At 36.4% G+C, this 21327-nt stretch overlaps 1 protein-coding gene across 1 annotated transcript in view; it reads right to left on the bottom strand.

The window, feature by feature from the left end:
• LOC107728905 (striated muscle preferentially expressed protein kinase-like) overlaps positions 1-20020 on the bottom strand; it is an 82812-nt gene extending 62792 nt beyond the window's left edge. The window contains exon 1 of the mRNA XM_016539220.1: positions 19429-20020. Within this exon, the coding sequence (XP_016394706.1) occupies positions 19429-19855 (427 nt within the window). The 5' untranslated portion in view covers positions 19856-20020. The remainder of the gene's footprint in view (positions 1-19428) is intronic.
• Between the last annotated feature and the right edge of the window lie 1307 nt (positions 20021-21327).

Genomic DNA, 21327 nt, shown 5'->3' on the forward strand with positions numbered 1-21327 from the left:
TTTAATTTATTTATGAAATACAGGTCACACTTTATTTTAAGGTCCAATTTCCACTATAAACTAACTATTAACTATGACTTTTGCCTTGAAAAACTTGAATTAATAGTTAGTAAGGTAGTTGTTATGTTTAGGTATTGAGTAGGATGAGGGATGTAGAATATGGTCATGCAGAATATGTGCTTTATAAGTATTAATACACAGCCAGTATGCTAGAAATATGCATGCTAATAAGCCGCAAGTTAATAGTGAGAATTGGTCCATAAATTAAAGTGTTACCGAAATACTTTTATTCATGCAGAATAAAACTGATCAGGAGTGACAGTAAAATATTTACTACGTTACAAAAGATTTCTATTTCAAATAAATGTTCTTTTCAACTTTCTATTTCATGTTTCCAACACGGAATAATAAATAAAAAAGGTAACGGTAATTGTGACTTTTCTTGCAATTCTGAATCTTTCACAATTTGGACTTTTTCTAATTGTTGCAATCAGAGTATGTGAGCAGAGTGGACCGGCAACAATTTCCCCTCGGCGCTCCAAGCATTCAATAATCACTCCGCTCCAGCTCCGCTCCGGGTTCACCATTTCCCGCTCCCGCTCCACTGAACAGAAACACGCTCCACGGCTAAATTATTTCACAATGCTTGAAAAATCAAAGTTCTGTTCAGAAATTATATTAAATGAAAAATAAATGCATAATACTAGAAGAATAGTTTTAACATGGTTTATTGGAACACTACAATTAGCCCAAGTCCATATTAAATGACTGCTTAACTCGCTTAGCTTACTTGTCTGTGCAATGTCTCTCTACTATGGTGAAGCTGAGGGTAGTTACTTCAGAAACAGAAAGAATATGCTGTAACTTTTCAGTTTTTTAGCTGATAAAACACAGGACAGCGTTGACCAAATTTTCTTCATTCCTGAATGTATGCGCGCGATCTGTACGTTATGTGCGAGCTTGTGTGTTCTGTCCGTGTGCAGCAATGTAGCAGCACATTAGTTTCGAGCGGAGATTAACAAACTGTACAACTTACAACATGCTTTAATCTCCCGCACTCGTCCATCGCCATTTTTAATCTTCATGTGATCCACATATCTGTCAAGCTAACTAATTATGTTTAATGCGTGAGTTGGCATAATTTGTGCTCGTGACGGAGCGGTAGCGGAGTGTTCTCGGAGCGAGTGAAAACCTTGACGCTCCGACTTTCAAAAAATCTGCTCCTAGCTCCAGGCAAAATCACTCCGCTCCACTCCCACTCCGCTACACTCACATACTCTCGTTGCAATTAACAATAACAATAATTAAATAATAATTTAAAAATTCTAAGAAAAAAAATCAGGATTGCAAGATATAAACTCAAAAATCTGAATTCTGCGTTTACATCTCATAATTCTAACTTTTTTTCCTCAGAAGGGCGAGTTTATGTCTCAAATTGGAAGGAAGAAGTCAGAATTTGTGAGATAAAAAGTCACAACTACTTTTTAATATTTTATTCTGTGGTGAAAACGGGCTTCCAAACTATTCAGCAAGGATTTTTTTTTTTAATGACAGCTTTCATAAAATATATTTCATAATAAGAAATGTTTCTTGAGCACCAAATCAACATACTAGAAACATGAGTATCATGTGACACTGAAGAAATTTCTGAAAATTCATTTTTGCCATCACATGAATTACATTTTAAAACAAATTAAAAAAGAAAACAGTTATTTTAAAATTTAATAACAATATTACTGTTTTAACTGCATTTTTGATCAAACATTGTACCCCACAGTAAAAGTCAGAAGACAAAGCCTCACATAATTAACTTGAAATCACTGCTTTGTTGAGGATCCCTTGAATAAACACTGACACTGAACCAAAGAACTATAGTGTGATCACATCTCATTCCAATTTGTTTTTCATGATGACTCATTTTAGCACGTTCAAAGAACAGCCACTCTGAGTATCAGACAGGCTGTCTTGCAAACTCTTCACTCATAGCTGCAAATGCCCAGCGGGCAGTGAAATAATGGCTTCCTATCTTAATGTGAATGGCACACTATACAGAGTCAATGTGAGAGTTATGTGAACGTGATTAAACCAAGCAGTGAGTCGTCCTCCAGGAGTCAGTCCCTCCAGTAAGGGCCCAAGTTCCCACTGCACATCCACTGCAAACTCTCCATGCTTAGATCAGCAGGGCCTCCTATTCCCCTCTCCCTGGGGAACCATCTAATGAAATGTGCAGCAATTCCAGAAGCCCTACAAGCACAGTGTAATAACCAAAATGACTCTATTGAACAAGAACAAGTCACATAAATCACAGGGCATGGGCACTTCTGCAGCACATTTATGTATGTGCTTGTAATGGGACTCATGCAAAGGAAGTTCAGGCTTAATGTAAAATAAAAAAGTCATTATTTACTCATCTTTGTTCTGTAAAACAAAATGAATTGTTAAGAAGCATCTGTGTTCATTCAGTTTGAATTAGTATGAATGGATAAAAGGGTGACAGAGTGCATAGGGCCCAGAGGTCTGGGGGGCCCGCGATCGCCTACTGGCCATCGGGAGCACCGGGACATTCCATTCAAGTAGTGGGCCGATCGCCGAAACGAGGGCATTGTTTTTAAATTACAGCACATGCGAAACTGCATAAAGCAAATACTCCAAAAGTGTGAAGCAGCGCTACCCGCTGCATCCGCCAGCCGCGCGTCAAAGCAGAGCGGGATCAGTCACCCACAGTTTTTTTTTTTAACTACCGTTTTATAGTTTATTATTACTTATTATCTATTTTAAAAACCATATAACCATGGTAATGAGGACCATGGTTTTACTTCTTGTGACCACCATCCTACTAATACTATAGGGTTATGCAAAATTCAGAATCTCAATTCAGATTTTAAATAAATAAATAATGTTGAAATTTAAAAGGCATTCTCAACGGTTTTAAATCAATCATGCACAACCTTGGTTTTTAGATGGTATTTTAATATGCTTCAAGCTTTACTGGAATACTATGCTCAAGTTGGCCTTATTAAGGTCAAATTAAAATAAAATGTAAAAGTGCTGTAAGCAGTTTCATCCATTTTGCTAACTTCAAAAAAAAAAAAAAAAAGTGATATTTAAGGTGATAGAGGTGATAACCTCAAATAATTTTCCTTATTGACATCCCAGATTCCTCTCACATTTCAAACTCTGAACTGCATGTTATCAGTGTGATAATGCAATGCTACCATTTTGTAAATGATGTGAGATTTGGGGGGAGAGGAAAATGTGATCATGTGATGGCGTCGATGCTTACACTGACAAATCTCTCAAACGGACAACGTAATAAAGCACTATGAAGACAAAAATCCTGTTCTCCACTGCAGAATGGCAGCAAACCAGAGCAGATGGTTCTCCCTCAGCCTGCTGGTGCCTCGCAGACACTGCAAAAAAATGATCGAAGCAAATCTGGCTTAATCATCCCTTACAGTAACTGAAGCTGGGAGGTTAATGGACTGAGTGCAGAGGAAATGGTGGGATGATTGTGGATGGTTTCCCTTTACAACAAGCACCCCGAGTCCATAGTCATCTTGGATGATGCTCGGGCAGTTGCTCTAAAGTACCCACAACCAGCATAGAAAATTACCTATTTGACACAGCTGCCAATGGTGGTTAACTGAAAAAAATACTGGCCATGAAACTAAACTTCACACTTTTTTATAAACAATTAATACATGTAAATATGCCAACAGAATGTAGCTGTTTTTTCCGCACCTGTTCCAACAGACCGTGATTTTGTTCCTCCTATTTCCGTTTTGGTGATTTAGTGCAAGTAATATTCTTGTGTCACCACATGGGGTTCAGCAGGAAAGAAAAATAACTTGCATCCTAGATGATAACATTTCCACTGAGGTGAAGATGTCAGAAGACCCAACCGTTGCGCCAGATGTTTTCATCAGCACATGATTTTATTTGAATCGCTCATGTCGCTTATATTAGCTAGGGACAGATGTTCTCACAATTTGAGAACATCTTAAACCATCAAATGCTGCAGTTTCTAATAAAGTTACCAGCCAACCGGCAAATACCTCCGTTCTATTTACTGTCCATATCTAATTTTTACTCACATTTGGTGTTTAGCGTGGGTTAATTTGGACCTTGGACACAAGTACAGACTGATATGTGATATTCCTATGTACTTGAGCCCTAGAAGAAAACAGCAAGGGCATCCAAGAAATCAAAAAGAAATCAACAGTGTGTAATCAACTAGTGCAACTAACCAGATAATAAAATGGATACCATATAAACATGTAACCAAGCATAAAATCATGCCTTAATGGCAAAAAAGATCAACTTTTAAAATGTGGGGAAGAAGAGAAATTTGATTACACTTTATTTTAAGGTGTCCTTGTTATAGTGCAAGTATACGTTTAAGTAATATTAATCAACTACGAGTACTTACTATATGGTTAGGATGAGGCTTTGGTTTAGTTGCATGTAATTATGCATAATGTATTGTTATTATTACTATAGTAAGCACATGTAAAATGTGTAACAAGTACACCATAAAACAAAGTGTTACCAGAAATTCCCCAAAAAGGGGGAGAAAAATTTCAACACTCTAGTATTTTAGTGCATGTTTATCCATCACTCAGTACTAGCTAGCCAAATTAGGCAGATGACAACATTGAAAGCTTGCGTGACATGCCCTCATTCTCGAAACACCAGCTAAACATGCTTTGTGCTGGTCATCATGTTTTATACAGTAAATTATAGGATGCCATTATTGAAATGATCACAATTACTGATATATTAATATTCCACATTTGTATGTTTATGTAAATTTTTTACATTTGTACAAGAAACTCTTCAGTGTTTTCCAGCATGATTTCTATCTTCCATATTCACTGTAAACGCACTTGTCAAGCAGCCATGATGTGAGACTGACACCTCCAGCTGACGTCCTCTAAAACACTTAGCCTCCATTTTCTGCCTTCCTCTCCTCTCTCTCCTGTCTGACTCAAAGCCCACTTCACTCGCTCCTTTGCTGCTCATATGTCTCTTCTTCCTAATCTTTTCTGGTTTTCTAACCCCCACAAATTCAAGCTCTCTTTCTCTGTAGTTGCAGTTATACCTGTGCAAATCATCTTTTTCTCTCCAGCACCTTTAAGATACTAATCATGCTGTTCTTCTTGATGAAGTCCTGATAAAGCATTCAGCTTTATCATCACTGGAGTAAACTATATTTTAAAATTGCATTAAAAAGGAAAACGGTTATTTTAAATTGCAAAAATATTTCACTGTTTTCTGTTTTTACTGTATTTCTTGATCAAATAACGGTATAGAAAAATTGCAGGCTATTCATTATCTAGTTCCTGCACATAAACAATGCACATGCATGACACTGAAGTCATGTTTTACACAAACAAAATCAATAAGTGATTCTATCACGCTAGACAACATGTATACTTCAGAAATTTTGATGTCTACCACCTGGTCTCCCTGTACTTTCACTGTAAATGCATTACTGCACACAAAATTTAGCCTTTTTTCTATTTCTTAGCCTGAGGGACTTATTTTCTGTGGTTATTGAACCTGGAATATTCGTTTAAAGCTCCTTTGCTCTAGCAGATCCGTCCTGGGCATCGATCATCCAAAAAGAGCAGTCCTGTCTCTGACGTACAGTCACATAATGGAAAAGGGCTAATAAAATTACACAGACAAATTTTAGACCGTGTTTCATCTCTCTGTCTGCCCGAGCACACAGACATTACTCTCTTTCTGTCCATTAAAGGAGACATTTGTTTTGGCTCAAGTCACATTAGCTCTAACCAGAAATGGTCCAGTGTACCTGACTTTTCTGCCACTTATTGATAGGATACAGTATAAATGATGGCAAAATCAGTGCTAACATTTTGAATTGTAACACTGCTAATATTGTTGTTGTATTTTTTTCTCATTTGAAAGTTGCTTAGGACAAAAGTGTCTTCTAAATGTAAATGTAAACTGAGATATCAATTCTTAAAGGGGTCATATGATGCGATTTAAATTTTTCCTTTCTCTTTGAAGTGTCAACAAGCTCTTGGTGCATAAAGGATTGTGGAATATAACCGTGTTGGTTAATTACTTATAACATCAAACTAACCGACTGACTACCTGGCTAATACTTACATATAACACCTGGGAACTGATTCTGAAGTGTTTAGATTTTCTCCATAAACACAATAAGATTATATTTGTCCTGTTATTAACCGCAAGTAGGTCAGCACGAGATTGGAGAAAGGTAGGAGTATTTAAGTGAAATCAGTTCTGTGTGCATCTATGTGTTTGTGTTTATATAGGCCCTATCGTCTTGAGATCCAATCAGCATTAAGAAGGTCAGGTTAAAAAAGCCTACAAACTAAATCATCTGTCCAACACTTGTGCCAAATCTAGCAACTGTTTTTTACCTGTCATTCAATTTACCTGGAATAATGGGGTTTTGTTGAACTACAAGCAAAAAAAACAAAACATGATGCGCCAATTGTCACAGAAGTTTTGTAACCTTTTCTACTCAGAGTAAAGCTTTTACAAATGCTAGCCAATTTGGAATGAGGTAAATACAAAACACCCTGCAGAGTATGACGCACTAAGCCAGCAACAAAAAGCCATTGAACAACAATGCAGTCACACTGCAGATGCACTCAACACACCAAGTCAGGCTCTTGAGAGCATTATGGGAAGTGTCTGTGGCTGCTGATAATAGCTTTTTGCTCCCTTAGGATTCCTTTTAGCTTTACAGAGTGCTTTAACAAACAGAAGGACAACAGCAATTCTCAACGGTGTTTAACTGGTGGCAAAAGCTACACAATCACAACACAAACAAAGAGATCACTGGTCAGATGCCACCAAACAACCAAAGGACATTGTAGGTTCATAACGATGTCTAAAGTGAAAATATTGTAGTGAATTTGCTTTCGCTCACCTAGGGAGGCGAAATAGTGTAGTGATGGGAACTCACGTCACCAATGACGTTGTGATATTTGGATCATGTGTCACTTAAGGTGTGGTTATGAGTACATCACATAAGAAAGATTGGTGGGATCTCTAACTTGTAGAACCTCTTTCTGTATCATCAACACAAGGAAGACACAAGTGTAATAAACTAGATGTTATTAACAAAAGACAAAATAACAATTTGGTACCCACGCACTGTTATTTGCAAGCACACAGAAAGCCTTATTTTATACAGCGTGCAATCACAGAATTGATTCCTCTTTCACATCTCTTTTACATGCACTTGAATGGGCACATACACACAAAATTATCTCAAAATACCTGTCTCAGCAAGTACTCTTGTGAACACATTCGGTTGTCTTAAGTGAATGTAAACAGTGGAGCAAGAGATCACATGTGTATTGTTATATTGGATCCGTGCAATCAGTCTTAAAGGGACAGCAGCCTATAAAAACCTGCTGCTGTCTGTCTTAATGTTAATCAAACAACTTTCAACAAAGAATAATCTATACTTGATTTATACAGTGAACACTATGCATTACATTTCTGTACCTGAAAACTAATTAGACCTCATTTTATTTGTAACTTTGTTCTATTTTATTTCTACGCTTGAAATGTGTTTATTTGTTTTTATTATATTACTGACAGTTCATTTATGTTTAAAATGTTTGACCTTTATTAGTTATTCTAATTAGTCTGAAGAATGCCTGCCCGAAGGGCTACCAGGGATTTTGAAATTGAAATAACTAAGTAATAATGATGACACTGATTTAGGAACTTATTACAAGTTTTCTCTCTGTTTGGTCATAATCTTTTGCAAGAAATTGATTTAGGGTTCTGGAGGTTCATTTCATTTTATTATTTCATTTCATTTCATTTCATAAAATTATTTTAGAGGCAAAAACTAACGACTTCAGAGAATAATGAATATTTATCAACATTTTTTTTTACCTCATTGGCACATTTTAAGCATAAACCTAGAATTATGCTTTAAACAAGAAAATACAAATTGTTATTGTGGTAAAAAAAAAAAAGTACATTTAACTAGGGGTGCACCGATCCGATATTCAGTATCGGTATCGCTCCGATACTGGCATTTTCTGCTAGATCGGGGTATCGGTCAGACGAGACCGATCCAAATCCGATATTGTGCGTATACTATTCTGTGTTATTGTTAAGCCCCACGAAAGGCACAAAATCATTATAAAGCAGCATAAAGTTTCCTTGCACTATATTCCAAGAGTTCTGAAGCCGTTCCATAGTTTATTGTGAGGTACAGATGAATATTTAAGTCGTTAAATTAAGTCGCTAATCTCCGCTGCGGCTGTCTGTCATCCTCCATTCAGCATTCAGTCAAGACAATGAAAATCTATCCAAGGTGATTCACTGTTCCTATTATTATACTTGATCTGTAGATAAAAATCAGTGGTTTTGCATAAAATTACTTTATCTTGCTGGAGTTTAGTGCTGTTTCTAAATCACGTTACTTTCTACCGGGTGTCTGTTAGAGATCACTACACTGGAGTAGAGAGCACTATGAATCGTTGTTCATGCGCACAGTAAGTGAAATTTAAAACTGTTAAAAGAAAAGGCTCAATAAACTATCTCACAGATTTAATACACTACGCATCAAAATCCTCTTCCCTTTGTGCTTTAAACTTTTCTATGTGGAGCGCTGCGCACTGTGACTCCGTGTTGCTTCAAGCGCATCATTCGGCTACTTGTTTTTCATGAATGTATTTTACAACAATACAGTTGTAAAGAGCAATAAAGAGCAATGTTTAACATTTTACAAAAAAATAATTTTTTACTAAATATTTAGATTTTATAAAATTATTGTGCACTCATGATTTTTCTAGAGTAACTTTTGCTACTGAATTATCCACTACCCTAGTTTATAGTAGTATTTTTATCATAGATTATGATTATATATTTATTCATTTGTTGTTTTTCTTTACAATGAAGTTGTCTATATGTGGTAGATTGTGTTTAACACACAAAAGAGTGATGATCAGGCCAACACATTGAGGTATAGTAATTCTACACTGATAAAAAAAAAAAAAAAAACTGCGCTGGTATCGGCCGATACTCAGAATATCTGGTATCGTATCGGTTCTAAAAAAGTGGTATCGAGCCAGCCCTACATTTTACATATATTCTATGAAAACAAGACAATAGCGAGGGAACAAAAAGCTAAATATTAAGAAATAAAAAAGTTAACAAAAATATATATATTTCTGTAAAACACTGAAATCAACATGCAATTGTAACACTAATAAAAATGTATTTAAAGATTAAAGATTCCTGAAAAATGTAAATATCCTCTATAAGACTGCTCTTTGCTACTCTGGAACAATATGTATTGTGAAAAGCACTATACAACTAATTAAAATGTAAATGTTCCTGAGTCATCATCTGATTAATCTATGTTTTAGCTAAATTGATTAATCTCATTTAAAACAATTATAATGTAGACAACTCTTAGACTTCTGCTTTAAACATTTCTGGCAGCTAAATTATTACTAAATAAAAGCAAAATCAACGATATTAAGTAAAGCAGCAGTTTTCGGCTCTTATTTGAAAACAGGTGAGTTAATAAAAAAAATATTTGTCTTCTATTAAAATCAGTATTATGATAAAGCCTTCCTGAAGGTAAATGTTTTAACTGTATTTTTACTGTTGGCACATAAATGTTTCTACCAAAAGATAACAGGTAGACCCACATGTAGTCTGTGAGTTATGAAGGAAAATATTAAATAAATATATATAAATGAAAGAAAATATTAAAGAACTGTCCCCAGTCTCCCTTATGTCAAGAACAGAAGAGTCTGATCCCTCAAGTATTGAGTCACCTCTGGAGCAGAGCGGTATTGTGTGGTCTGTCTTAGACTGGCAGGGTTATTATGACTAGCGGTGAGGTGGGTGTTTGCAGCCTTTGATCATTACTGGCTTAAATTAGGAATTATCTCAAGCACATGACTTCACTGGCAGTCTGCACGTGAGACTTGCAGTGTCAGTCTCACTCATACGTGCCCACATCTACACAAACACACACACACACACACAGTATGGGTGTTTATCCACACGCTGAAGGACAGCAACAACTGCAGCTCGATAGGGGAAGTCCCTGTCTTTCTGTGGCCATTACACCATAATGGCAGCCAGTCTGTAGGACTGAAGCTACCGCAGTGATGACAAATTGATGCATCATACCAGATATCGGAAGCAGACTGATACCTGTCCAATATGTTTACATCACAGCATTTCCCCAACATTCGTACATGCCTTAAACAGTGCACATCCTCAAGCTTCATCAATCTGTGCTGCAGGCTAAAGTTGCCATGAATAAAAGATGAGGTAGATGGACCCTGTGTCTCACTATCTACTCAATCAACATGTAGTTCACAGCCACAGCAGAAAGAGATACAGTAAATAAGACTGTAGCATTTCAAATGAGACTCCCCAGATCTGCCTTTAAAAATGTGGAATAAAAACAACTAGTGACTTGTTGCTTTAATATAATAGTACCTATTATAATTAATAGGTATTAATAGGTATCGTATTATAATAACTATTTTAGTATATTTTAAAATGTAATTTATTCCTGTGATGGCAAAGCTGAATTTTCAGCAGCCATTACTCCATTCTTCAGTGTCACATTATGGCTTTGGTGCTCAAGAAACATTTCTTATTATTAATGTTGAAAACAGTTGTTGCTTATATTTTTGTGGAAACTGTGAGAATGCTTTGATGAATAGAAAGTGTACAAAAACAGCATTTATTTGAAATGGAAACCTTTTGTAACATTATAAATGTATTTACTGTCATTTTTTAACAACTTAATACAACCTTGCTAAATAAGATTTTTAACAGTAGCTAAAAAAAACAAGAGCAAGTGCAAGAGCATATGGAGGTTAACTGATGTATTGATTAATTATTTTTCTGTCAAAAACAATAAAGCGACACATAGCTCCTCTGTGAGCCATTTCTTTCTGTAGCAACATACATTACGGCAAAACAGAATCTCAGTGTTGCCATCTTTATGTACTTACAGGCACAAAATTAACAGTGTTAATATAAAATGTGTCACAGGGGTGTGTTTACTCGAATTATTATTCGTTTCCTTAATTCATAAAGCACTTTACAACTACTTTATAACTCAAAGTGCTGAACAATCATGAAAAATTCACAAAATTCCCAAAAACTCAAAACTCAACACTGGAGCAATCTGATAATATTACATACATACCACTATGTGTGAAAGGGATTTGAAAATACATACAAAACTACTCAAAGGACCAGAATATATTCAGCTCAGATATGTTTATTCAATTAGCGTAAGCTTCATGGCTCCTCAGTTAATCAGGGGGTCTGGGGCAAATGTTGCATTTGCCCCAGTCTCATGAGTGTAGCATCATGGGAAAGTACTCTGTGTGAATCCATTTGATTTTAAAGCTATGCTAATTAGGAGCGTTTAATTGGAAACAGAGGGAGTGCCATGTGTGGAATCTGACTAGTGGGAATACAAATGGAATGGAAAACCAACAATCTTTCCAGTCTAAAATGCTCTTCAGAAAACACAAAGTTCCAACTCTGAATTCTAATAAGACAAGCTGTTTGAATTTAAAAGGCAGATAAATGCACTCCTGTGATCACATTCTATACCGGGGTGGCGAACGTCGGTCCTGGAGAGCCACAGCCCTGCAGAGTTTTGCTTCAACCCTAATCAAACACACCTGAACAAGCTAATCAAGGTCTGAAGGGTTACTAGAAAGCTACAGGCAGGTGAGTTTTAATTAGGGTTGGAGCTGAACTCTGCAGGGCTGCGGCTCTCCAGGACCGGAGTTCGCCACCGCTGTTATATACTAATGCATTAAGTTGCTATGTTGTTTGAAAATCATAAGCAGTCAACACAACAGTTAGGCCAATGAACCTCTTGATGTCTTATCCACCTTATTTTGCAGCTAAAATACTAAGCAAATGGCACAAGAAAGCTCACATATTCAAGTTACAAATGGCCACGTCCACTCTCACATCAAAAATAAAGTGGATACATACATTTTGCTGTTGTTGCCACTTAAAATTAAAAGCATTGAAACTCTGAAATTTTAAGTAGAGGAAAAGGGGGGAAAAGAAACAAAAATCAGGTCACACTTTATTTTAAGTTCCAGTTGTTGCCATTAACAAACCATTAACTACAACTTAATAAGTTGCCTCAATAAACTCTTAATTTGCTGCTTATTAACAGTTGGAAAGGTAGTTGTTAAGTTTTGGTATTGGATAGGATTATGGTTATGCAGAATATGTGTTTTATACGTAATAAACAGCCAATATGTTAATAATAGGCATGCCAATAATCAAAAAGTTAATAGTGAGAATTGGTCCCTATACTAAAGTGTTACCAAAAATCACATAATGCATGGTCTCTTGTTGCTTAATGCTTTAGTTAATATCTATAAATCTGAAGTGGAACACTAAGGTTAAATGCTAAACACTGGTAAAAATTTTGAGTTTTTGAATAGCAGTATCATCAGGCTACAGGCAATCACAGAAAAAATGAGTGGGTCAGTCAGGCAATCAAACAGCCTCTCCTACATAACATACAGTTCATATTGCAAAAGAGATGGCTGATGCTTGCAATTCAATCTAAAGAAAACAGCCTGGACCTATTCAGGAATTTCATGTTCCTATATAGAGATCTCTGAAAGACAGGTGAAGCCTCATTTAGCAGTGAGATGTGTTTCTAAGGATGCATATGCTGGTCTGCAATCTTCTCAGTTCGACTAGTGTATTGTTTCATCACAAAGACTTTGCAATGTATTTGTGAAGTTTGCAATAGACATCTATAAAAAATTATACTGCAAAAATATAACAAAAACCTTACCAGCACAATTAAACAATTAAAATGCAGAGAATGTCTTAAAGCTTCTCACTGGCTAAACAATATCCCTTGTTTTTTTTTGTTTTTTTTTGCAATTTACAGAGCCAAGTGCTGTCATAGAGACAGGTGTGATATCTCTATTGCCGTTAAATCTATCAGGTATCACATTTTCTGCATACTATTCCAAAAAAAATATTACTTACAGCACCTTTAAACTTATTTCTTGCATCAGTGAATCGTCTAACTTCAAGTCAGACCCTGAAGCCCTTTCATGCTCTTTAAAACACTGGTGAGTCAGATGTTTTTATTCTGGAGCCATCTTATATGCTTAACACCATAGCAAAACTACTGCCTCGAAGCAGTACCAAAAGATTAGGTAAGGCAATTGTTCCATGTAAGTATTCAAAATTATTTCAAAACCAATACACATAACTGCATGAGCATGTTTTGTTTTATCACATCATTAACAAAGCTCTGAGGTCATGCCACCTCTCTGTCATAAACCAGGATGGAATGAGATTACATAGACCATCATTATGGCTTTAATTAGATCAAGGACAAAAGCTCAGAGATACAGTGGCGTCATTTTGAGGTTTCAGGGCAAGAACGGTCAATGAAACTCCAGCCACTTATATAAATGCCACAACAAAACAATTGTATGTCCACTTCACTAAATTATGGCATATTTTATGAAGCTGCTGTTGGAACAAGTACACAGAATGGCAAAACTGGATTTAGCAAACAATATAATATAATATAATATAATTTGCAAAATTTCATTTTTGATTAATAGCTTATAAAACGTAATTATATTTTAATATTATTTAAATTTTATTAATTATTTAAATACCTTTAATATAGTTCAGCCAAGAGTGAAAATAATATTTAAAAATAAAATAAAATAAAACATAATATAATATAATATAATATAAGGGGATAGTTCAGCCAAAAGTGAAAATAATATTTTATGAATTAATTAATATTAATAGGTTATAATTACATTTTCCAAAGCTATTGATGAAAAATAATTTATTAACATGAATTTATTATAATTAATATAAAGTTCGTCCAAGTTGAAAATTATATTTAATGAATTAATTAATCTAAATTGTATAGAGCTATTGTTGAAACGATATAAAAAATACATTATAATAATAGTATAAATTACAGATAGTTCCACTCAGAAGTGAAAATTGTCGTTATTCACTCATCCTCATGTCGATGCATGTGTATGCTGTTATTCTTTTTCTCAATGGAACAAAAAAAGGAGATTTTTTTTTTATACAGCAATAGCTCACAGTGTCCTGATGGTGCTTAAAAATAGTAAAAAGGTTAAATAATGGCAGAATTTAAACTGATGAACTATTCTTTTAATTTTCTGTATACAACTTTATGTAGAGATTAGAGCAACAAAAAGCTTCCGCGGTGACACATAAAAGTGCAACACCGGAGGTTTGTTAAAACCACCCACTCACTAAAGGCCAATGAGAACCTAAGCACAAAGTAAACAAGATGCTTTTAAGAAAATTAAAATCAGTGGATCATCGTTAAGTGTTGATGCAAATGCAGTTAAAAAGAAAGGATAACTGTCTCAAAGTGCAGAGGAAATGGGCTTTCTAGCGATGCAGAATGTCGCCAATAGCAGATTGGAAAAGCAATAACGTTTCAGTGCAGCCTGAGGGATGCTTCAACTCATCAGAATCACTACACAAAACAGAATAAATGCATATTAACTCAAGTTTATTCCAATGCACTGAATTAGTCTTTTTGCATCCAGTATTGATTCATATCCACCTACGAGCAATGCAACAACACAACCTCTCAGCTGGACAAAGAAAAGCTGGTAATAGGCAGAAAATGAATGACTGAGGGAGGCACAGCTGTGTGCTTTGTTAGAGAGAGCGACAAAATGTACCACAGCATGTGTGTGCGCATGTACGATTTTGAGTGTGATTGTGCGTAGATGCCCTTTTATATAAAATCAACTACTGAGCACTGTTATTACTTCCCCTCTATCATCCTCTTTGCAAATGGTGAAATTGCATTTCACCTACCATAAAAGAACAAAACAATATTCAACCGCTCTAGTAATTTTCCATGAGTCATACGTGCTGATGACAAATTAATAACTTTATCACTCTGCGAGGGTCCATTAGCAAAACAAGCGAAATCCTTTGAAATCCATGCAATTTATCGGGGATTATAATTTCCATTTGGATTAAAATATAAATGATGTCTGAGACCTTTCATTACACACTTCACTGAGCATTTGTGTGGACATTTTGACCTCTGGGGCCGATGGAAAGTTGTGCATAGCCAACAGAATGCTCTCCTTTCAATGCAATTATTGCTAAGTGTGTGGGCTGAAGCCAAATCCCACACCCTTACTGCTTCCCCCCAAATGCAAATGCAAACGTTTTGAGACTTTCTTTGCTTTGCATTGAGAAAGCCATGCAATCCATGTCATATACATTCATTAACATACAAGAATTTCAACTGTAATTTTTAAGCTAATGACCTTGAGAAGCGCTTGAAAGAAAGCTACGTTTCAAATAAAAAACAACAGTAAAGACTCCAAGTAAAGAGAAAACTAAGGCTATGTAAGCAACTCTCTTCAACAAGATGATAAAGCTGTACATTTTGATGTTTCTCTCTACATCCAGATGTACTTTTCTCTCTGTACATCATTTCCATACTGGTTTTTCCCACCCCAGCAGTTTGAAACATCCATATTAGAAAAAGCACTCCGTAATGCACAGAGCAATTACAGGTGAAATGTTCCCTGAAGAGACAGAGACAGCAGGCACTTTGCAAGATAACTATTCACTGAGGATGAATATAAGTACTCTCGGTTTGAGTGTCAGCTGAAGCAGACTAGGGATGCGCCGATCCGATATTCATATCGGGTATCGGCTCCGATAGTGTATAGTATAGTATTTCAGTCTGGCGAGTAAAAAAATATATATACTAGCCAATGGCGATTCAGTTGCCAAGGTGTCCGTTGAGGGTTGACTGTATAAAAACAGTTTGTGCTGCACTGTATTTGTTTTGTCCTATCGTATCATATGTTGTTGCCTTATTAAAAATGTATATGCTATACATTTAAAAAGAAATGTATCTTAATTTTATAGTATATACTTATATATAAATACATTCATGAATGTTATTAAATGAGGGAAAAAAACTACACTGGTATCGGCCAATACCGAACCCTAGGTATCGGAATCGGTATCGGAGGCGAAAAAGGCGGATCGGAGCATCCCTAAAGCAGACCAGAAATATACATTGCTGTTGCATGTTTACAGATTTAACGGCTAAGGGTAGGCTGCACCAATAACGACTTACACCGCAAAGGGGTTTGTTTATCCAGGTTTTATTTTAATTCAAGCCGTGTTGCACTTAAATTTGAACATGGCTTAACAAATCAGTCATTAAACCTTCAACCTGTGATTAAATGTGATTGTCTGCCATGATTGATTCACCATAAATGGCAGTAAGGTTAAAGGAACTTCCTTTTTTAGTGACATTAGAAACAGCCTTTGCAAGTACTCGTATGTAGTAAAGGGATTTTTAAAGAAAAAAAATCCTACTGTTGCAACAGTTATTGAGATCAAAGACATTCAACTAAATCTCTAACTGAAATTCAGAGGTTATATTAATGAATGCACATGATTAAAACTATAATAACCATAAATCTAAGTCCTTATTAGTGCAACCCACTGTGAAATACTTGTTTGCTATGTTTAAACATGATGGTCACCAGCCAAAGTCAGGCTGGTGTCTTGCCTCACAATCTACATCAGTAATGATTCTCAGACAGCACTGACTATTTCAAAGCAGGCTATTTTTACCATTCATGTAATGACAGTATTTTACAATTTTAAATCAGGCAAAAACATACTCTCCCCCTCATTCAGACTGACTCTAATTGAATAAGGTCTAGGCAAAACTCCTGTGCTGAAGGCCTATATATAGCTGTGATGTCTTCCTGTGTAACCGGAGAATGAGTGGCCTATTAACATCACAAAAATCTCAAGCCTGGCACATTCCACTGTCAGAAATAACCAGAGGGGTAGAGATGGTCCTTCAGGCCAAGAAGACAGGAGAGACATTAAAAGACAAAGAAGTGGGGGGGGGAAGCGTAAGAAATGCAGAAATAAGAACAGAGAGAAAAAGTAGAGATTCATAGATTGGGAATGGTCAGAATGACAAAGAAGTAAAACAAAACAATATAGACTCCAGAAAGACCGAAAAGAAAGAAAAGGGAGGATAACAATGGGTAGGAAGAGGCAGAAAAAAAGACATTGTGAAAGAAAAGCAAAAGAGAAAGAAAGACATATGGCATTTAGCTGAGTGACAAGACAGGTGTAAACACCACAAGTTGTCCAGAGGATTGACACATGCATCATGACTACAGACGTCATAGACACATACTCTAGATCAGTGGGTTTTAACTGGTTTTGCTTCAGGACCCATTTATTTACTGGGCATAAAAATTGTTTGACAAAAAAAATGTTAAGAAAAATGCACTAAAAACCAAATTGAAAAATCTTAATATTACTATGAACCGTCAACAGTCAACCAAATAAATTAGCATGACATAGGCTTAAGAAAAAATATTGTACTATAAATGCACTAAAAGACAGCTATTTATTTTGCTATCATAACTATGCACAATAATATGGTTATCTTTTATTAGATTGCGACCTATTGAGAACAACCACTGCCTTAGAACAGTTTTCAACCTTTACACGCCCAGATTCTCAAGCCATTAAAAAAAAGGGAAAAGTAGCAGAAATTTTAGTTCTGTATGCCTTATACAAAATATCTTCTCCACAGATCCTCCTGGAGTATACACTCAGGGACCTCCAGAGGTCCAGAGACCCTAAAGTTGAAAGTCCTGGCACTACAAAAACTAAACTGGGTCCAATGAGATTTAACAAACCCTTAAAAAATCTAAAACCCAAAAGAAGATCATTAAATGTCAACCATTAACACTGAATGCAATAAACACCATACAACAATTTTGCATTTAAAGAGAATGCTGCAAGTACAGTAGAGGTGAAAGTTTGACTTGGCTACATAAAGCACCTACACTATTTCTGTTGATGGAGTGCAAATGAGAAACCCAAATCCAATGAGAGTCATAAAAGGCGCCTGCATTGCTGAGCACTTTGGCGATAAATGTTAGTGGCAATCATAACACTGTCAGAATGATGTGCTCTGACGTGGCCAGTTCAGCACTGTGACTGTGAAGGACAACAAGGAGACAAAGCTAATCCATCTAAACACATCTGAAGCTGGACGCCATCACCTCTCATCACAGCACTGATCCAAAACCAATTAATTAAAGGGTTAGTTCATCCAAAAATGAAAATTCTGTCATTAATTACTCACCCTCATTCCGCATCACCATGGTGCCATTTTGGAGAAACGTAAACAACGTATGCTGTTCTGTGTCAGCTGCGTCACACGGATACGCTGTTTCCGTTCAGATCAAATCACAACAACGTAGGCATGACGCAGCTGACACAGAATAGCATACGTTGTTTACATCCAGCGGATATTCTCCAAAATGGCACCAGGGTGATGAGGAGGAGACGATGACGATTGTTGAATAAAGTCGTTTTTTTTTCTTTTGCGCACAAAAAGTAGTATTCTCGTAACCTGAACAACTAAAACAATATACCACTTATTCCTTTCTGACAAAATTACAAATGAAGTATTAAGATACAATTCACTATTATTTCCTAGGGTTAAGTGATTTACTGAAAATTCAAGATGTATGTGTGATAATTTTGTTGGTTAGATCAAATTAAGCATCGTTACAAATATTGCAACTGTTGTCTTTGTTGCAAGGCTGAAAAATATAGCAATAACTTTTTTTAGCTATACTGCCCAGCCTATTGTTCGCACATTCTTTGTAAAGACATATAGTTTCTCTGGGAATCTTTGTACATTACTACTGAGACACATTTTAGACTGTAAAAGAAAACAATATCTGCTACATTTCTGCCCAAAGGTAATTGCAAAGGGCACATGAAACCTCCTCTTCATTTCCAGGTTAGTAAGAAGGCGAAATGCTTATTTAAAACCTTCAGAGGAGAAGACGAAGCACCCTGACTTGGGGGGCGGCAATTTCACAGCTCTACTTTGGGACGGTTGAGCAGTTTGTCTCAGCCCATCAGCTGCCCCCATCATTCCACCCTCTTCCACCAAACAGGTCCTTGAGGTAACTGCCACAATGGAACCCCAACCAAACAAAGTGACTGAAGAAGGAGGAGAGGCTACTTCACTTTATTTTCTGTAATTGGATTAGCCACCATTTTGTGAGACACATCAGAGGGATGTGTTACTCCTTTAGCAAATTATCACATATCATGTTTTGGTGAGCAAGAACGTCTGCCTTCCACCTTTTTCTCTGAAGCCTAAACTCGATAATTAGCCACATAAGCTTGATAATCGGGCACAATGTTCTTATGTTGGGGATCTTATGTTCCAGTCACTTCTACAAGGATGTAGGTAGTCTGAGTTCTCAAAATGAAACATTAGTATTACATTAACATAGCTACATTCGTAGTTACCTTCACCCAAATCCAAAACGGCAAGGACAGCACTGCTTCTGACCTCTCCAAGATGGTTGGTGGAGATGCAGGTATACAGGCCAGCATCACTGGGTTTGCAGTCCCTGATCCACAAGCCTCCGTATTCCTGGTTATCCATGTTGAGCAGGTCATCATTGTGGTACCAGTAGAGGGTAGGTTGTGGGTCTCCAGCCACAGCCACTTTCAGACGGATATCACAGCCGGTACCTACCGCAGCGTTCCTCATCTTCCGGATAAACACTGGAGGAGTTGGGGTTGGGTAGACAGAAGCAGCAGGGTCTGGTACGACCTGATCTGAACTAACTTTTGCCCGTTTTGATGGTATCCTGGGACTTGGAGGAGCCATTCCTCCTGCTTCTTCATCAGCACCCTTCTTCAGGGTCATCTGAACCTCAGCTTTCCTCATGATCCAGTGGAGAGCTTCTTTACGGACTGCTACACGTTACCAAACTGATTGAAGCTTCAAGTATCTCTAATGCACAATAAATTGTCCAAAAATAAAAGAGCTTTTCATAATTTGGAGTTTTGATATGGTAAACATATTCCAAACATTCAAGCAGACATCATCAAATGCAAGACTACACTCCAGGTTATCAACACCAGTTAAATGCAATACTTACTTATAATATGACTTCTTAGAAAAGTGGAAATCTCTACGTGCATTAACAGAAGACCTTCTGAAAGGCCTTCAGGCAAGTAGAAATGTCAAAAAAAAAAAAGTGTGTAGAAATTTCCCACAGGTTTTCTGCATCATAAATGTTTTGGAATATGTTTCTCAAATCCTTGAGATGTCCAATTAGAGAATCTGAAAACAAAATGTTTAATCTTTCTCCAATTAGGCGAATGTAGCTTGCGCATGTACTCCTGGCTGGATGGTATTTTTAGAGCGAGTCCCTGAGGATCATATTGCATTAGCAGCTACCCCTGTTGCCTTTTGGAAGATTTGGCCTCAGCTTTTCACCCTCAGATTCAGGTCCCCCAGTTCTTCGGGATCTAAGGGAAAAAAAATGACCGCTGGATTTCCAATGGGTTTCCAACTCTGTGCCTGCGGTGCCCAGACTTTCGTCCCCTTGCCCTCCAAGTTAGCCCCCTCCCTCCACTCGCATGTCCCCCCGGGGAGGTGACAGACAAGTCCCACTAAGTCATCAAGGAACAGCTGTACCCTGATAGGTCAAATTTTTTGGACAGCCCGGATGCTTTGGCCCAGCCCCTCATCTTCTCCCCTGGCACTCACAGCCAATCACAAGCTTCAGAGAGTGTGACATGGGGGCCTAATGAGGGAGGGGTTCGGAATAAAGCTCATCATTTGCAAAAACAGATAACTCCATTTTTAACTATTTTCAAAAATCATGTTTTTTCATTGTGCATTCCAATTAATCTCAGTCAAACTGCAGTTGGGTTACTGTGTAAAAAATAACAAAAAAATAACGCTAACATAATAAAACACAATAAAAACATGATAGCATAATAAAAAACATGATTTTTGGAATTTAAAAAAATTGAGTTATCTGTTATTTGCAAATAAACTCTTCTTCATATATATATATATATATATATATATACACACACACACACACAAATAAAAACTTTATAAATGACTATTTTATAACAGCAAATAAGATGTACACAATTGCTGGTGTTAAACACTCATTTATTCAAATATAAATCATAAATCATTCATATATCAAATTTCAGCATTGTTCCATGTGTTTAAATGAGTAGCAAATTAATAATAATGTGAATTAATAATAAAATATATATATTTAACAAACTCATTTCACATATTTATTTATTTTAAATTCACTAAATAGAAAACATAAAAAATGTCCACTATTCACCAACAATGCTACCCTGTAGGTTTTTGATATATATATAAAT

Source organism: Sinocyclocheilus rhinocerous, unplaced genomic scaffold, assembly GCF_001515625.1.
Source record: "Sinocyclocheilus rhinocerous isolate Xijiao unplaced genomic scaffold, SAMN03320098_v1.1 scaffold1569, whole genome shotgun sequence".
NCBI lineage: Eukaryota > Metazoa > Chordata > Actinopteri > Cypriniformes > Cyprinidae > Sinocyclocheilus > Sinocyclocheilus rhinocerous.